This window comes from Octopus sinensis, linkage group LG10 (assembly GCF_006345805.1).
Source record: "Octopus sinensis linkage group LG10, ASM634580v1, whole genome shotgun sequence".
NCBI classification, from domain to species: domain Eukaryota; kingdom Metazoa; phylum Mollusca; class Cephalopoda; order Octopoda; family Octopodidae; genus Octopus; species Octopus sinensis.
Genome location: NC_043006.1, coordinates 32160985 through 32177427, shown reverse-complemented (window position 1 = coordinate 32177427; position 16443 = coordinate 32160985). Strand labels below are relative to the sequence as shown.

At 37.2% G+C, this 16443-nt stretch overlaps 1 protein-coding gene across 2 annotated transcripts in view; it reads right to left on the bottom strand.

The window, feature by feature from the left end:
• Window positions 1–13242, bottom strand: part of LOC115216475 (myb-like protein I) — a 34959-nt gene extending 21717 nt beyond the window's left edge. Inside the window, exons 1-2 of one of the 2 annotated variants that reach the window (XM_036506490.1) lie at window positions 12711–13242; window positions 11629–12596 (exon numbers count right to left, since the gene is read on the bottom strand). In XM_036506490.1, the coding sequence (XP_036362383.1) occupies window positions 11629–12596; window positions 12711–12876 (1134 nt within the window). In that variant the 5' untranslated portion in view covers window positions 12877–13242. Of the gene's footprint in view, window positions 1–11628 lie in introns of both variants that reach the window. The other variant, XM_029785841.2, reaches the window with a different exon arrangement.
• Window positions 13243–16443: the final 3201 nt, after the last annotated feature.

Genomic DNA, 16443 nt, shown 5'->3' with positions numbered 1-16443 from the left:
GGAAAAGAAAAAGGAAAACAAGGGAACAAATGTAAAATTCCGATCAAAAGGGATCGGGGAAAAAAAGTGATCAAAAGGGATCGTGTATCACAGAAAGAAATTTTTAAAAAGCAAGAAACAAGATTAGGTTTATTCGTGGAAAGAAAAGCCTACGGTAAAGTCCAAGGTAACCTCAGGCAGGGAGGAAATAAACACATGAGAGCAAAGTGCTCTCTCTCTCTCTCTCTCTCTCTCTCTCTCTCTCTCTTTACGATTTACAGGATCATGCTCAAAGTGATTTCGTCGCTCGCACGTACCAACTTTGCTACATTCACCCACCTTTTTTTGAAACTTTCACGAAAAGAAAATAGATATGTTTCTTTATTAGCCACACAGGGCTGCACACAGATAGAACAAATTACAAGGTAGAGCTTTTCTTTTGAAGGTTTAAAAAAAAAAAAAATTAAAAAATAAAAAAAAAAAATTAAAAAAAAATAATAAAAATTTAAAAAAATAAAAAATAAGAAAAAAATAAAATAAAATAAAAATAAAATAAAAAAGGGGGGGTCGATCAAAAGGGATCGTAAAAGGAGAGAAAGAGGACAAAAAAAGGGGGGGTTAAAAAAAGGGGGAGATGAAAAAAATTGATCAATAGGGATCGTTATCACAGAAATGTCAATATGAAGTGTAAAGGGGGGGACAGGTGAGGTTTACCCGTGGAAAGAAAAGCCTACGGAAAAGACCACGGTAACCTCGGTCAATGAAGTCACATGTTATATTTCTTTTTTTTTTTTTTTTTGCAAATAAGCAACTCTCTGTATTAATTTTTACGGTTCATAGAATCATAGTCAAGGTGGCTTCGTCATTCATACGTGCCATCCTTGCTACATTCACCCATCTTTTTTTAAAACATTCACTAGACAAAACTTGCCTCTCTACTCTCACTTTTTTCTTCAAGTGATACTTGAAGAAGTTGATGAGAGATTGACCAGAGAGGAAAGTGTTTGTCTCTAATCCTTTCAGACGCGTCCACCAGATACATTCTTTCGCCATAGCCACAAGTATGATAAAAATAGCTCTTCCTTCCCGTTTGAAGGAAGGAGGCGTGACGATATTAACGATAGACTCGGCTGATAAACCGACACGTCCCACACGTGACAGCAGTCGTTCGACATAAGCCCACAGGTGGGAAATTGCTGGACACTGCACGATTGCGTGCAGAGCGGTTTCGTCGCTCTGCCCGCATCTCGGGCAGGTCGGCCCCGTGTTTCTCGAGCCATGCCTATAGAGCTTATCCCGAACGGGTAGCGCTTCTCGGTAGCACCGCCAGGCCAGGGATCTCTGGAAGTTGTCCATAGGTCCCGGGCCGAAAGTCGTTTGAAACAGGCGGGTCAGGTATTCCTCGTCGACGCCCAGGTTTGCCCCGAGCTCGTCGTCGTACCTCCCCTCCACTAATCCCCTATAGAATGCTTTGGTTGTGTTGAAGTCACTCAAGGTCGACCCGGGACGGCAGAGTTGCTTGAGAGCAACGCGACACTCGCGGTGCCATTCGCCCTTCTTCGGCCTCTTTTTGATCCACGACTGTAGTTCGGTCATGGAGACGAGTTGCGGGAATGCGTGCCTCACAAACGGCGACCACACCTGTTCACCGTCGTCTACATAGAGCCGGAGATGTCGCAGTCTCAGCGCGTGTCTGCGCATCATCAACCACGGCATGCCCAGCCCTCCTTTTAAAGAAAATAGATAGATAGATAGATAGATAGATAGATAGATAGATAGATAGATAGATAGATAGATAGATAGATAGATAGATAGATAGATAGATAGATAGATAGATAGATAGATAGATAGATAGATAGATAGATAATGTTTTTTTCATATTGAAACAATTGATTCGAGCGAAATCTTCTTACATTAGTATTTATTAATTTCTGTATTTTTTTTTTTTTTTTTTAGATAAATGAGAACTAATCCAGGCGGGATTTGAAATCCGCAATATGTAAAGGTGCATGGTAATACTAGATTACGATTCACTGTATACATTCAGTGGAACAACTTATGAATGCTTTTGACATCCTCGTATTGAATCGATTCATGGGCGTGATTGGTAGTTCTTCGAGCCCGGAAAGAAGAAAAGCAAAGTTGACTGGATTCGCAGTTAAACTAAACGAAAGCAAAGATGGTAATGTATTCAGTTTTGCGCTCCACCGCCTCTGATAACTGGTTGCCTCTGATATTTTTTTATAATAACTCGTTTTTTAAGTTTCTCTCTACAGAAGAAATACAGCAACAATGTAATACAAAACATTTGATTGTGTCTTCAAGGGGAAAAAATGCAAAAATACTAAAAAAAAGAAACACGAAATGAGAGAAAATAATAAAATAAATAAATATTTCTGCTTCAAAGAAAAAGCAGAACGAATTTTGTTTTCGTTTACTCGTTGTTGTTGTTGTTGTTGTTATTGTTGTTGTTGTTGTTGCCGTCGTCGTCGTTGTTGTTATTGTTTTTGTAATTGATGTTGTTATTGTGTGCGTGTGCGTGTGTGTGTGTGTGTGTGTGTGTGTGTGTGTGTGTGTGTGTGTGTGTGTGGTGTGTGTGTGTGTGTGTGTGTGTATGTGTGTATACGTGTGTCCTTTAAAAAATTTTTGAAGAAAGATTAATGACAAAGATAGACAGGAGAACAAGTAACTCATTCCGAACATACTCCACCATTTTAGCTGAACTAACTAGGCAGAGAAGCGATAAGAATATTACAGATCTAAATTAATGGAGATGAGGGACTATTAAATTCTTATGAAATGGCATCTGAGCATAACGAAAGCCGTAGACTGTATAAAAAATCTTTTCTACGATAAATTAATTACAGTTATATGCATTTTGAGTTGTGATGGCCGTGATAGCAGGATCAGGATATATTCCAAGTAGTATTTACTCTCGTGTTGCTTCCAAATTCAAAGCTTGCTGCCGTCCCTAAGCCTCGTTTTCACTAGTGAGAAGTAGTGTGCTGTATATGATGTGCATCGTCGCCAGTATTTGGCGTTTGAGTTCTTATCCAAATGTGATTCAAATTGGTATGCTTCTGCACAAGACATTAAAAGCGTGTTGTTGTCGTATCATATTCTATTCATAGGTCGACGATGGTGTAATCTTTATATCGATATGAGGTTTATGCTAAAGAAAATTAATGGTTACGCCTTGTGAAGTGTAAGCATCATTGAAAACACGATTTCTTCTGAGAACATGAAAGGTCCTCCATAGCGTACACCTAATTTCTAATGACAAAGTAAGGTTATGTCTATCTGTTCAGAAAAAAATCGTAATAATACAGAGGGGAGCTGGGTCAACAAAGATAGGTAAGATGAGATAGGGGATGAGATGTTTGTGTCTCAGATATGAATAAGATGTGTAATTTGTATATTTGTGTTTCGAAGAGTCAATAGTGCAGTGAGGTTCACGGATGTTGTTTAAAAGGAAAGAGAATTATCAAACAGATTGTCTTCCTTTTTATTTTTTATATATACACTTCGCCATGATTGTTTAGTTCCAAATCAGCCCAGACCAAGCAAATTTAAGATCAAAAACGATTTTAAGAGGAACTATTTCAGAATTTTATATATCGGGGACTAAATTTTATGCTTCCTTTTTAAGACGTTCGATGTGGTGGTTTGAAGGAAGTTTGGTTGATATTTCGATCTGGTTGAGTGACTACGTAGAGAGTTCTTTGTTCGCCTGGTTGTAGGAAAACGGATATATATATAATGGAGAAAATGAAAGGGAAACACTTGCAGTCAGCCCTTATATTGATCCGAAAGAGCAACCAAGTTTGAAAACAGAGGTCTCCAGTGGGCCTCTCAGAATCATATTTTACTGGGAAGTGAGTACCATTTACAAACTGGATGTGAAAAGCATATGGGATTACGTATCAGCTCTTTGTAGAATAGCCTCTTTTGAAGTGTTGCTTGACCTCTTCATATCAGATCAACAATAGATTACAGGTTTTCAAAGCTGACAGAAGTATAGCCAAAAGCAAAGTGTGTATTGAAAAATATGTCAAAGAACAAGTAAAATCAATCCCTCGATTGGATAATAAATCCGATCCAAGGTATTTCCAGTGATTAGCGGCAAAAATATTCATGGAAAGTAATTTCTCTTAAATCCTAATCGTTAAGAAGATTGTAAATCAGATTCCTTGCCCGTTTGTGTCTATCAACCAATAAATATACACAACGGATGACTTTGTCACCGATTACAATATCTATGAGGGAACATCTACGTTAGTCACGAGAGCAGCTTTAAAAAGTGAAATAACTAATTTGGTAGATTTTGATATTCCTAATTGGAAATATAAACTGTCCATTTTCTATTAAAATTCATTAACTGAATGCAAGCTTCAATTACTGCGATTTTAATATCATATCTCTTGAATCTGATATATAAACTCACTGTTCTAACATCTTGTCGTAGCCAACATTCCAAGGAAACTATCTTTCTCTTAGCACATCAAGCAAAATGCTTAGCGGTATGTTTACATCCCGAGTTCAAATGCCGTTGAGGCCGACTTTATGTTTCATCATTTTGAATAGGGTCGTTAAAATAAATACCTGTTAAGTACTAGGGACCTTGTAATCGACTTGCCCCCTATCTTCAAAATTATTGGCCCTATGCCAATAGTAGCCGAAAAGAATATATATTCATGGCTGGTGCTGTTATTCTGACAGATGTTTCGATTTTTACCATTGGTGACAAGAAAGAGGGTTTTACCTCAGAAGGCACAGAGCCTTACATCGACCCCAAAAGGACGAAAGGCAATTACGACTTGGGCGGAATTCAAAATGCAACAAGTTGGAACAAATACCGCAAAAACATTCAAACCGACGCTTTAACGACTCCGACACCTCACCATCCAACATCAATATTCTAAGGCGGTGAGCTGGCAGAATCGTTAGCACGCCGACCGAAATGCTTAGCGGTATTTCGTCCATCTTTACGTTCTGAGCTCAAATTACGCTGAAGTCGACATTGCTTTTAATCCTTTCGGGGTCGATAAAATAAGTACCAGTCGAACAATGAGGTCGACGTAATCGAATTATTTCTTTTCCCCCGAATTTTCTGGCCTTATACCAATATTTGAAACCGATATTAATACCCTGAACAAGATTTTACTAGTATGTTCATGTTTTGGTGGTTTTTCTTTATACATTTTAATTCGAAGTAAGGGAATCCGGAGATGAAATAAAACACGAGTGGTTCGTATCCTTCATTTCACGTAAATCACACAGTTTTAAATCATTAATAACATCAGGGTTGGTTAACAATTTGTCTGTCAAAACATCAACCGGGCGAATCGATACAGAGCACATGCAGCAGATGGTCGACACAAACGAGACAAAAACTAATGACATGCTGAAATACAAACATCAGTGTTACTCCATTCTGAATATTTTAGATATTATATTACAATTTGACGTTATCAGAATTTAATGGAAGAGGCCGGGAAATGCAGCTGTCCAAATCGTAAGGAAGACGGTTTCTCAAATTATTGTTCGTATAAACACTATCGCTGAGACAGCATTTAATGATGGGATGGTATACAGGTTCAACATTTTCTAGGTCTATACAGACTCTACAAATTTCTCTGCAAGTTTATAATGTAGATGTTTCCGTGCGTAAAGCCATTTGGCCATGACATAAAACACATTATACACACATATGTATATGTCTGTATATACATATACATACATACATACATATATATATATATATATATATATATATATATATATATATATATATACATACGTACATATATTTATATGTATGTATATATATATATATATATATATATATTATATATATATATATATATATAATATATATATATATATATATATCGTGTACATTAAAACACATTAAGAGGCTTCTAAATAGGAAAGCCTTGTGCTAGAAAGAGCAGTAGAAAACTCAAACCACTAATTAGGGATAAATTCTCGAAAGGAATGAAAATTAAAAATATTATGTTTAAATATATATATATATATATATATATATATATATATATATATATATATATATATATATATATATATATATATATATATATATATATATATATACGTACATATAAATATATGTATGTATATATATATACATATAAATATATATATATATGTATGGGCAGGTGCATGGGGGATGTGGGTGAGTGGGTGGATGTGTGTGGGTGGGTGAGTATATTAATTTTATTTCATAAGAAATTAAAAACTTCGAAAGACATGAAATAATTGATTGTTAATGGTTGCACTTGAAGAAAATAAAGTTATAAATAAGAGCGTGTAAATACTGATTTTGGATAGAAAAAATGCCAAAAACCCTTTGGATAGAAAAATGCCTGGTAAGGACAAAGCTTCTAAAATGGGATCTGAATTTCGAAGGATTGCTTTGGTTCAATGGTAGAACGTCTGTCACGTTAAACATGTAAATATTGGATTTTTTAATCCAATATTTATATGCTATTATTTATAGCTTTATCTACTTCGAGTCTTACCCTCAAAAACTGATTATGTATATGTTCTCTGCGTGGGTGTGTGTGTGTGTGTTTAAACAAAACTGAACTAAGAGAAATAACTCAGAGTGGCCAGTGGCATGTATTTGAACAACATACAAAACACAGGTATATCAGATACAATACAGACTACTCATATTTAAAAAAATAAAATTTCAAAAATGCCACAGGAAAAAAAAACGGTGCTTTTTGAATTAAAGTACTCAGTAAATCTAGTCAACTGCAGTCAAACTGTTCTTGCTACGGCCATCCATTTTTCTTTCTTTTTCTTTTCTTTTTTTTTTTTCTTGGTGAGGGTATATCACAGATTACATAGTCTAACGTGAATCCTCTCCTTTCTTCAAATGGTAGAATGTGAAATGAGAGAAATTTGACTGCTATTCCGAGTAAATTGAACTACTATTTGCGAGTTTCATTGTATAAATTGCAAATGTTTGGTGTAACAAAAGATGGGAAGAACAAATCCCAAAAAGTGGTTGCTTTTCCTTAACGCAACCGGCTTCGTTTATTCACTTCCTAAATGATCAGCTATCCGACTGGCAAAATTATAGTCATCATTAAACATCGTATCATATTGATTTACTTTCTTGGTCTCAGTCATTATACAGACGCCATGCTTCTACACTGTTCTCTTGACTTATACCTTTGGCCTATATTAACCAATTGGCTAATTTACATTTTTGACACAGAGAATCCTGTCATAGAAGACGGATGAGGCTTCCGCAATTTCTTGAACAAGCTGCGCAATAATCAAATATTTGTGCTATGTGTTAGCTCACTCCTTCCATCAAGCTGACAGTACTTGTACTGGTGCACAAGTCTACCACACGTCGGCTGCTGAAGCGATCACCGAGCAACATGAAATAAAGTGTCTTGCTCAAGAACACAACGCACTGTCTTGTGTGAGGATGTTGCACTCCCGATGGCGAGATAGAGAGAGAGAGAATGATAGATAGATAGATAGATAGATAGATAGATAGATAGATAGATAGATAGATAGATAGATAGATAGATAGATAGATAGATAGATAGATAGATAGATAGATAGATAGATAGATAGATAGATAGATAGACAGGCATATATACAAGGTGCGTAAGGTATTTGAGGACATACCAATTTTGGATCACTGCAGCATTTTTTGCTAACTCTGTATAATCTTTTTTTTTTCAGAAAATAATAATGGAAGACCCTCAGCTTACCCAAGAAATGAAGAGGCATGATGTTATTGTGGTTATAAAGGGATTTAGAAATATCTCAATTTTTAAAAGTTGCCAGATCTTTCGTTTACAAAGCGTATAAAGAGCTAGAGACTGACGATGGAAACGTATCACCAGTATCAAAACATAAAAAAACATTCTAAACGCTCTGAAACCATCGGAACACCTGAATTTATCCAGCAAATTCAACAGACCATTGATTACAATCCCAGAAAGTCCCTGAGGTCAGCTGCAAAAAATCTCCATGTATCAGAAGGAAGTCAGAAACGTTGTCCACGAAGACATCAGATATAAGTTTTATATGATGAGGAAATGTCAATTTGTTAGAAAAAGCAAAAGAAAATCACTACATCAGATCTAAAAGGCTCTTAAACAAACTGAAAAATCCAGCAGAAGATTTGATTTGTTTTTTCACAAACGAGACAAACTTCGACCAAGATCAAAAAGTTAACAGAAGAAATGATAAATAGTTATGTGCAGACTCTTCTGAAGTTCCAAGCGTTATGCATACAAAATTTCTTGCAACTGTCATGGCTTTAGGGATTGTCAGCAATGAAGGACATGTGATGCCTCCTTACTTCTTTCCACAAGGCCTTAGAATTAACATTGCCAACAACAGTGAGGTCCTGCAAATAATTGTTAATCTCTGGATAGACAACGTATGCAATGGAAAGCCATATGTGTTTCAGTAAGACCTTGCATTATCACATATAGCTCTAAACACAGGAATGGATGGCTGAAAGTTTTCATGGTCACAGAACCCCTAACATTTGACCTCCTAATTCCCTACATCTCAATCCATTGGACTATTACATGTGGAGCGTTGTTGAGAGAGAGGTCAATAAACATGCCCATAACACTAAAGATTCTTTGAAAGCTGCCATAGTCAGAGTAATGTCCAAAATGAACCAGGCCTACTTGGTTCAAGCATGTAAATGATTTAGATCTCATATAGAAGCAGTTATTGAAGCTGATGGTGGCTTCATTGAATAACATTATAGAAAAGAAGGTTTATTTTTATCCTCATAACATTTTTTGATAAATAAAGTTATTACTTGTTATTATATATGTTTTATTTATAAACATAAATATGTCCTCAAATATCTTATGCACTCTGTATATATATATAAAGAGAGAGAGAGAGAGAGAGAGGAAGGGAGAGAGAGAGAGAGGAAGGGAGAGAGAAAGAGAGAGGAAGGGAGAGAGTGAGAGAGACAGACAGACAGAGACAGACAGACAGACAGACAGACAGACAGATAGATAGATAGATAGATAGATAGATAGATAGATAGATAGATAGATAGATAGATAGATAGATAGATATCTTAATATGTTTTAACAAAATCACTGGCAAATCGCAAACCCCAGTGCCTGTTCTGGCACTGTTTTTCTGTACATCTCTTGCTCGGAGATGAGTCACTGCTATCACCAGCAGTCGAGCATTCATTTTGAGACTCAGTGTGTGTGTGTCTGTGTAAAGTCAAAATATTCTCATTGTATAACACAATGGTAAAGGAGTATGTGTGTGTGTGTGGGGGTGTTTGTGTGAAGTCGAAATACCTTCATAGTATAACACAATGGTAAAGGAGTGTGTGTGTGTTTGCGTGTGAAGTCATAATATTCTCATTGTATAACACAATGGTAAAGGAGTGTGTGTGTGTGCTTGTGTGTGTGTATGTGTGTGAAGTCAAAATATCCTCATTGTATAACACAATGGTAAAGCAGTATGCGTGTGTGAGCGTGTGTGTGTGGAGTCGAAATATCTTCATAGTACATTATTTACATTATTTACATTTGACGGATATTTGTCCTCATCTTGTTTGTTGTTAACACAACGCTTCGGCTGATATACCCTCCAGCCTTCATCAGATGTCTTGGGGAAATTTCAAACCAGGGTTCTCATTCCTGGGTTCTCATCTCTTAAACATAGAATTGTATTATCTTCATAATATGACACAATGTAAAAGGAGTGTGTGTGTGTGTGTGTGTGTGTGTGTGTGTGTGTGTGTGTGTGTGTGTGTGTGTGTGTGTGTGTGTGTGTGTGTGTGTGTGTGTGTGTGAAGTCAAAATGTCCTCATATTATAACACAATGGTAAAGGCGCCTGGCCTAGAGGTTAGGAGTATTGCTCTCTCGATCGTGAAATCGTGGTTTCGATTCCCAGACCGATCGCGCCTTGTGTTCTTGAGCAAGGCACTTTATTTCATGTTGCTCCCGTCCACTCAGCTGCAAACTGAGGGATGAAGTAATCTTCCAACCAGGGGCAAATGTTGACCAGCTCGCCCAACCAGCGCAGAGATATCGTTCGAAAGCTAAAAGAATGCAAAGCACATTGTGACTAGCGATGTGTAACAACATCTGATAGTCGATCATCTGATCACGTGATAACATTCCACAAAGCTCGAGTGAATCCCACAATAGTGAAGCGCTCCCACAACCGGGCAGTGTTTGTTGTAGCTACGGACATTCCGGATATCCGAACAGCATACAGGGAAGTGTTAGTTGACTGAATGGCTTTTAATCATCAACGAACTCCTATTAACTTCTAGTCGCAGGCGTTCTGCCCCGACTCTCCTTTTTTTTTCTATTGCTATAATAATTGCCTCGCTCCTTCAGAGATGGCTAATCTTATATATCTTCCACTCACCCATCCCACCCCCGACCTACTTGTCTCCCCCGCCACTTTTGCCAAACTTGTTACGGCCCCACCCTTGTACCAGACTGACCACTCTTAGTCCACCTCCTTAAAAAGATCTCTCTTCCTCTGGAATCCTTTCTGCGATGCTCATGTCTTTCTGGCATGTGTTGACCTACAGCAATTTAAGCAGAACGCTGATGGCATCGAGTTCGAAGAGTCCCGAAGGACCAGAAAAAGTCATGAGCACTGCCCCGTCCGCAAAACTCAGTAAATAAACAAAATATGCTTAACAGAGCAATAATAACAACAACAATGTTGGTACCTTTGTGTAGCAGCTTGATCTGATAAAAAGTGTTGATAAAGAACGTTTTCAGTCGAAACACCAAACGCAGTCAACGATGAAATGAAGCGGAACAACAAGAAGCAGCAATGGTCACTTTGATATCTCAACAACCAATCCAAAAAATGAACGGGGAAAATGTACTAAAGATATAGATTGATTCTTTTCGAATTATTGTTAGCTAGTAAATTGACAACAGGTTAGTGCGAGAGTCTCCAGATGACCCTCACTCACCTTGCTAAAAATAACCGCAAAATCTTATGATAATCCCATCCTACTGTCTGAAATAAGAGGAAGGTACATTGGAGAATATTACCCACTATTTCCTTTTTTTTTTTTACTCTTTTGAAGTCCTTGAAATGCATTCCATGTCTCACGGAACCGATAGGTTAAAATTATTATATATCTTTAAGAATTATTATATATTTTAATAATTTATAGGCTTTTCACAAAGTTAAAATTCACAAGGGATTAAAAATTCATTAAATATCTTTTAAAGGGTTACAACTGCTAAGGCTATCAAGCATCACAAAGGTTTTAGAAATTTCCTCTTAACCAACTTTCTTCATAATGTTTCCTTGCTACTTACAGAGGAGAGGATTTCCCGAGCGAGTATTCTATACAGGTATAATATAATTACAGGTTATAAGAAGTAAAAACGAAAATAACTCCAAGATCCAGCTGCTTATAATTTCTCCATTTATCACGATTCTGCATAGCAAACTGCCACGAAACACTAGGACTCCGGAAAAGCCTGTTATGAAGTACAGATTTAAATCCAGATACTCCTGAAAACACTGGATGATCATGGTTAATCAAGGCTGAGCGGAGGCTAAACTAAAACACCAACAACAACCAACAATATTCAATTCCCACTGAACAGAACCGAACTCACCTGATATGCAGGACAAACTTTTAACTGCTCCACTACAATATCAAGGCACGTCAGCAGAGAGGACCAGCAGAAATGCCTCGGAAAGTTTTCAAGTTTTCCCTCTGTGACATTGGTTCCGAGACACCAATGTCCTGGTCGGCAACTTTTCAGAGACTGCCTCGTCGTATTATGGGAAATGGCGTTTTCCAATAAGCGAAACGTAAAGGGGTTTGCATAAGAAACACCTCCGGGATACATCGATAGATTACATAAATCGTAGAGGTCTACTTCAGTTGAACAGAGAGGATTTGATTGTTCGTTACTATTGCTCCTGTAGCTGCTCTTGTTCGACGCTGCTGACTCAGTGGTACTTGATGATCCTAGCTTTTGGCTGCTGACAAAAGCCGAAGAACCCTGATACGTAGCATTAGAATTAGCAATAACAGATGAATTCAAAGACGTTTGTTGTTGCTGTTGTTGTTCTCCTGTTTGATATTGCTGCTGCTGCCACTGCTGCTGCTGTTGCTGCTGTTCTTGTTGTGTTTGTTCCTGCGTTTCTAATCCTACTCTTTGATATTCCCCTTGCTTTTGTTGCTGTTCTTGCCAGTCTTGTTGAAGTTGTTTTGGCACCAGTACTTGTCCTACTCTTTCTCTTCCCCCTTCATTTCCTTCTTGCATATTATCGTTTGAGAAATTCTTTCTTTCTAACGTCCTGTCAGTTGGTGAAGTCGTCCTATCGGTGATCATGTAATACCATGTCGAAGGCGATACCGTCCCTGACGTGGATATATCTTCATCGTCCCCGGAGCCGCTTTCGTTGTCGTTGTCGTATTTGTAATCATAGCTGTCGCTCGTGTCAACTTCGTCATCGTCGAAGTTATACCATGGCGAAGGTGGTACCGTCTCTAACCTGGACACGTCACCATCGGCCTCAGAGCCGTATTCAGAGGGGCTTTCATTACTGTTGTCATCGCGAGCGTAGCCATTGTTGTCATCATCATTGTCATCGTCGAAGTTATACCATGACGAAGGCGGTACCGTTTCTAACCTGGACACGTCACCATCGGCCTCATTACCATTGTCATCGTTAGCGTAGCCATTGTCGTCATCATCGAAGTTATCAGCGAATAAATCATACAAAGACTGGAGATTATCCTTCAGATCCCGTCGCTTTAGATTGGTGAGTTGTTCTGGTTTTACTAACTGAACACTTATAACGATTAACAAGACTATGAACAAAGTCTGAAGTCGTTTTACAGATGAAGCCATATTTCTCTTGGTGTTGTCCGTAAACACAAGCTTCCAAGTGAACAGTAGAGGAACTTATGCAATATATATTATATATCTTATATAAGTTTATAATATAGATTTAATGTGTACCTGTGTATATGTGTGTGTACATGCGTTTATGTAAGTATGACTGTATATGAGTAACTATATGAATATGTCGATATCTATGTAAGATGCTCCAATTTGTTTGGTTTTCTCGTGGTGGGCGCGGTTCTCATATATCTCTCATATAATTACTGATTTGCTGGAAGTGTTTTCTTTGCTGTAGTAGTAGTAGTAGTAGTAGTAGTAGTAGTAGTAGTAGTAGTAGTGTAGTAGTAGTAGTAGTAGTAGTAGTAGTAGTAGTAGTATTAGTAGTAGTAGTAGCAGCAGCAACAGCAGTGGTTCTGGTAGTAGTTGTGGTGGTGATGCTGGTGATGCTGGCGTTGCTGGGGTACTGGTGTTGGTGGTGCTGGTGGTGAAACGTCTATTGTTTTATTTTGCTTATTTCATTTCGTTTCTGCTTTTTTCTAAAAACATTTTGTTGTTTTCGCTTTATTATTATTATTTTTTTTTTTTTTGCCTTTGTTGTTTTATTTTGTTAATGAATAATTGGGGCCAAAGTTCTAATTCTGGACTCTTCTAATACTGGAGTAAAGCTAGTATTGTCTGTATCTAATGCTGTTGTTGTTATTGTTGTTGTTGTGGTTGTTGTTTTTATTTTGAAGACTTTCCAGAGTCTTCCAGTTCTGTCGTTTTTGGTATCCCGTGACTGCAACTGTTATGGTGGTCGTTGTTCTTGTTACAGTAGCTGCTGTCGCTGCTCTTGTCGCTCTACTTGTAATTAATGCTGCTGCTGCTGCTGCTGCTGTTTCTGACCACGTTGAGGACGATGATGATGATGATGATGATACTGGTGCTGGTATTGTTCTTGTTGTTGTTGCTAACGTCGCTTCAGTTGATGTCATCAGCATATACAGCATCAATTTCCTTTATTTAATTCCACACATTTCTACTGTTACGACTGTTTCTTATTCTTCTTCCCGTTGTTGTTGCTGTCACTCTTGTACTATATCTGCTAATCCTCGTTATCAAAGCTGCTAATCCTGATAATCGTGCGATTTTCCAAGTTTTCTTTTTCTTTTCTTATTTCACTAATACTAATCACCTCCAAAAAATTATTATTAATAATAATAATAATAATAATAATAATAATAATAATAATAATAATAATAATAATAATAATACAATCAATTAACTTTTCGCTTAATAAAATAAAAAAAAACCTTTGTGAAGAAAACTGAACTTTTTTCGTTAATTTCGATTGGAACAACGTCCTTAGCTGCTAATGATTCGTAGAATTAAATCTGAAGGAGGAAGCGCTAATGTTACTACATATATCGTTGAAGATAGATGTAATAACATTTAAATACATCTGCTTTGGTGGTGTGTGTAAATAAAGACATGTCCTTGTGCGCATGTACAAAAGTTATGACGTTGCTCGAAATAGTATTTCTTTTCTTTACTTCTTTTCCTTTCTTTTTTTCTCTTTCAATACTACAGGCCGGTTCCGAACGAGTCAAAATAAATAAAGGATAAAGTAGAATAAAAACAAAATAGAAACAGAATAACTGTGATTGATTTAATGTAAAGTTCTGTTTGTTTAAAGTTGCTTTCTCTTTACCTTCGTTTATCTCTCTCTATCTCTCTCCCTCTTCCCCTTCTCTCTGTATCTCTCTCTCTCTCTCTTTCTCTCTTTCTCGAACTTTTTCTCATGTACACATACTCTCAAATACACACACAAACACTTACGCACGCGCGTGTGTGTATAAAATATCCTAAAAATGCATGCATTCGTTGAATGATTATAAAGTCGGTGTTTATTAAAATACACTTCGTTTTCAAAATATAACATACAGACAGATTTCAATTTTTAATAAACGCCTGTTTTCAAACTGATGACCGTCCTGGTCCAGTTTGTGCTGATAACGCGAAACAATAGAATTGCAAACATCAAGAAACTTTTTTGTGTGTGTGCACATTTTCGTCGATTGCTGCTGGTTGTGTACCGCAAACTGCTGGTTGTGGTCTTTGATCTGGTGAACGCTACGGGTATTCTACTAAACGTTTTCGTCTAATCCACCTGTAGGGCAAAAATCTCATCAAGATAGACCATTACATTATTGAGGTAGTGTGAGGGTACTCTGTCTTGCTGAACATTAAATTCCACAACTTCAAAGTCCTCGTGAATGTTTGGCATGACAAATTTTCAAGTAGATGGAACTAGTCACTGTACCTTCAAAACAGAATGGTCCAGTTAATCCTTTTTTATGATAAGCCGCTACATACTTGTAACTTCTGCTAAATTAATGCTCAGTTCTAATATGCGGGTTTTCATGTCCTCGGTATCAACATTCATGGTGCTCAATGAGCCATTATTACATTCAATTGTAGCTTTATCACTCCAAATAATCTGTGTTGGAGAGAGTACATCTTCTACATATCTTGCCAAGTACAACTCGCAAAACTCCACTCTTCGGTCCGGATGATCATCATTAAGATCAAGGACTATTCTTGGAATGTAACTTTTCCAAAGACACCATTTAAAAATGCAGCGGGCGTTGATTTTGAAATTCCCATCTCAAGACGCGCTAACCGCACAGATCTTCTTGAACTCTGGCAATACGTTTCTAGCATCCATTCTTACTTTGCAGAGCTCATGAAAACCCGCCGTCTGCTTCAAACTTATCTCTAACTCAGATAATAGTATCTCGCGCTGAGGGATCTATTTGACACTCCCCATGACTTTGCGCTTCGATGTAATTTTGAAACTTGAAGCAATACATTAATCTGAATTTCCTTTGTTCAAAGCTTAGCTGCTTCCTCCACACATAGATAGATAGATAGATAGATAGATAGATAGATAGATAGATAGATAGATAGATAGATAGATAGATAGATAGATAGATAGATAGATAGATAGATAGATAGTTTTTATCGTTTATCTTTCTGGAATCGATAAAGATAGTATAAGTCAAATAAATACTTCTGAGATCGATTATATTGCCTAAATCACTCACCAAAAATCTGTTGCCTTGCATCTGTACAAGAAAACATTATCAATATTTTTGCTTTCAATATAGGTCATTAACCCATTATGTTATAGAAGCATCACTGACGTCTGTTAATGTTACGCATATAAATAACAACTACAGAGGCTCCATTTTTGACGCATTATAGATGAAACTAACTGTAAGGTAAGGGTATCGATGTCTTTGTGCCGCCGCTCCAACTCAAGCCTGATTGGGCAATCTTGTGGCTTAGAGATTATCGGCTAAGCGATGTAATGTGATCCACATATCAATCTTCTGTCTAGCTAAGGACCATAATACACACTCCTACATAACAGTGGTGAATTGTACAGTGTATCGCGCTTCAGCTTGGACATATGGTACTTTCTCCTTGTCCTGTATATTCCTGTGTGCTTGTAAGAACCTTGGGTAAGATACAGCCGATGCGTAAAAAGGTAGAAATAGATGGAATGTAACAGTTATTATTCATCTGCAA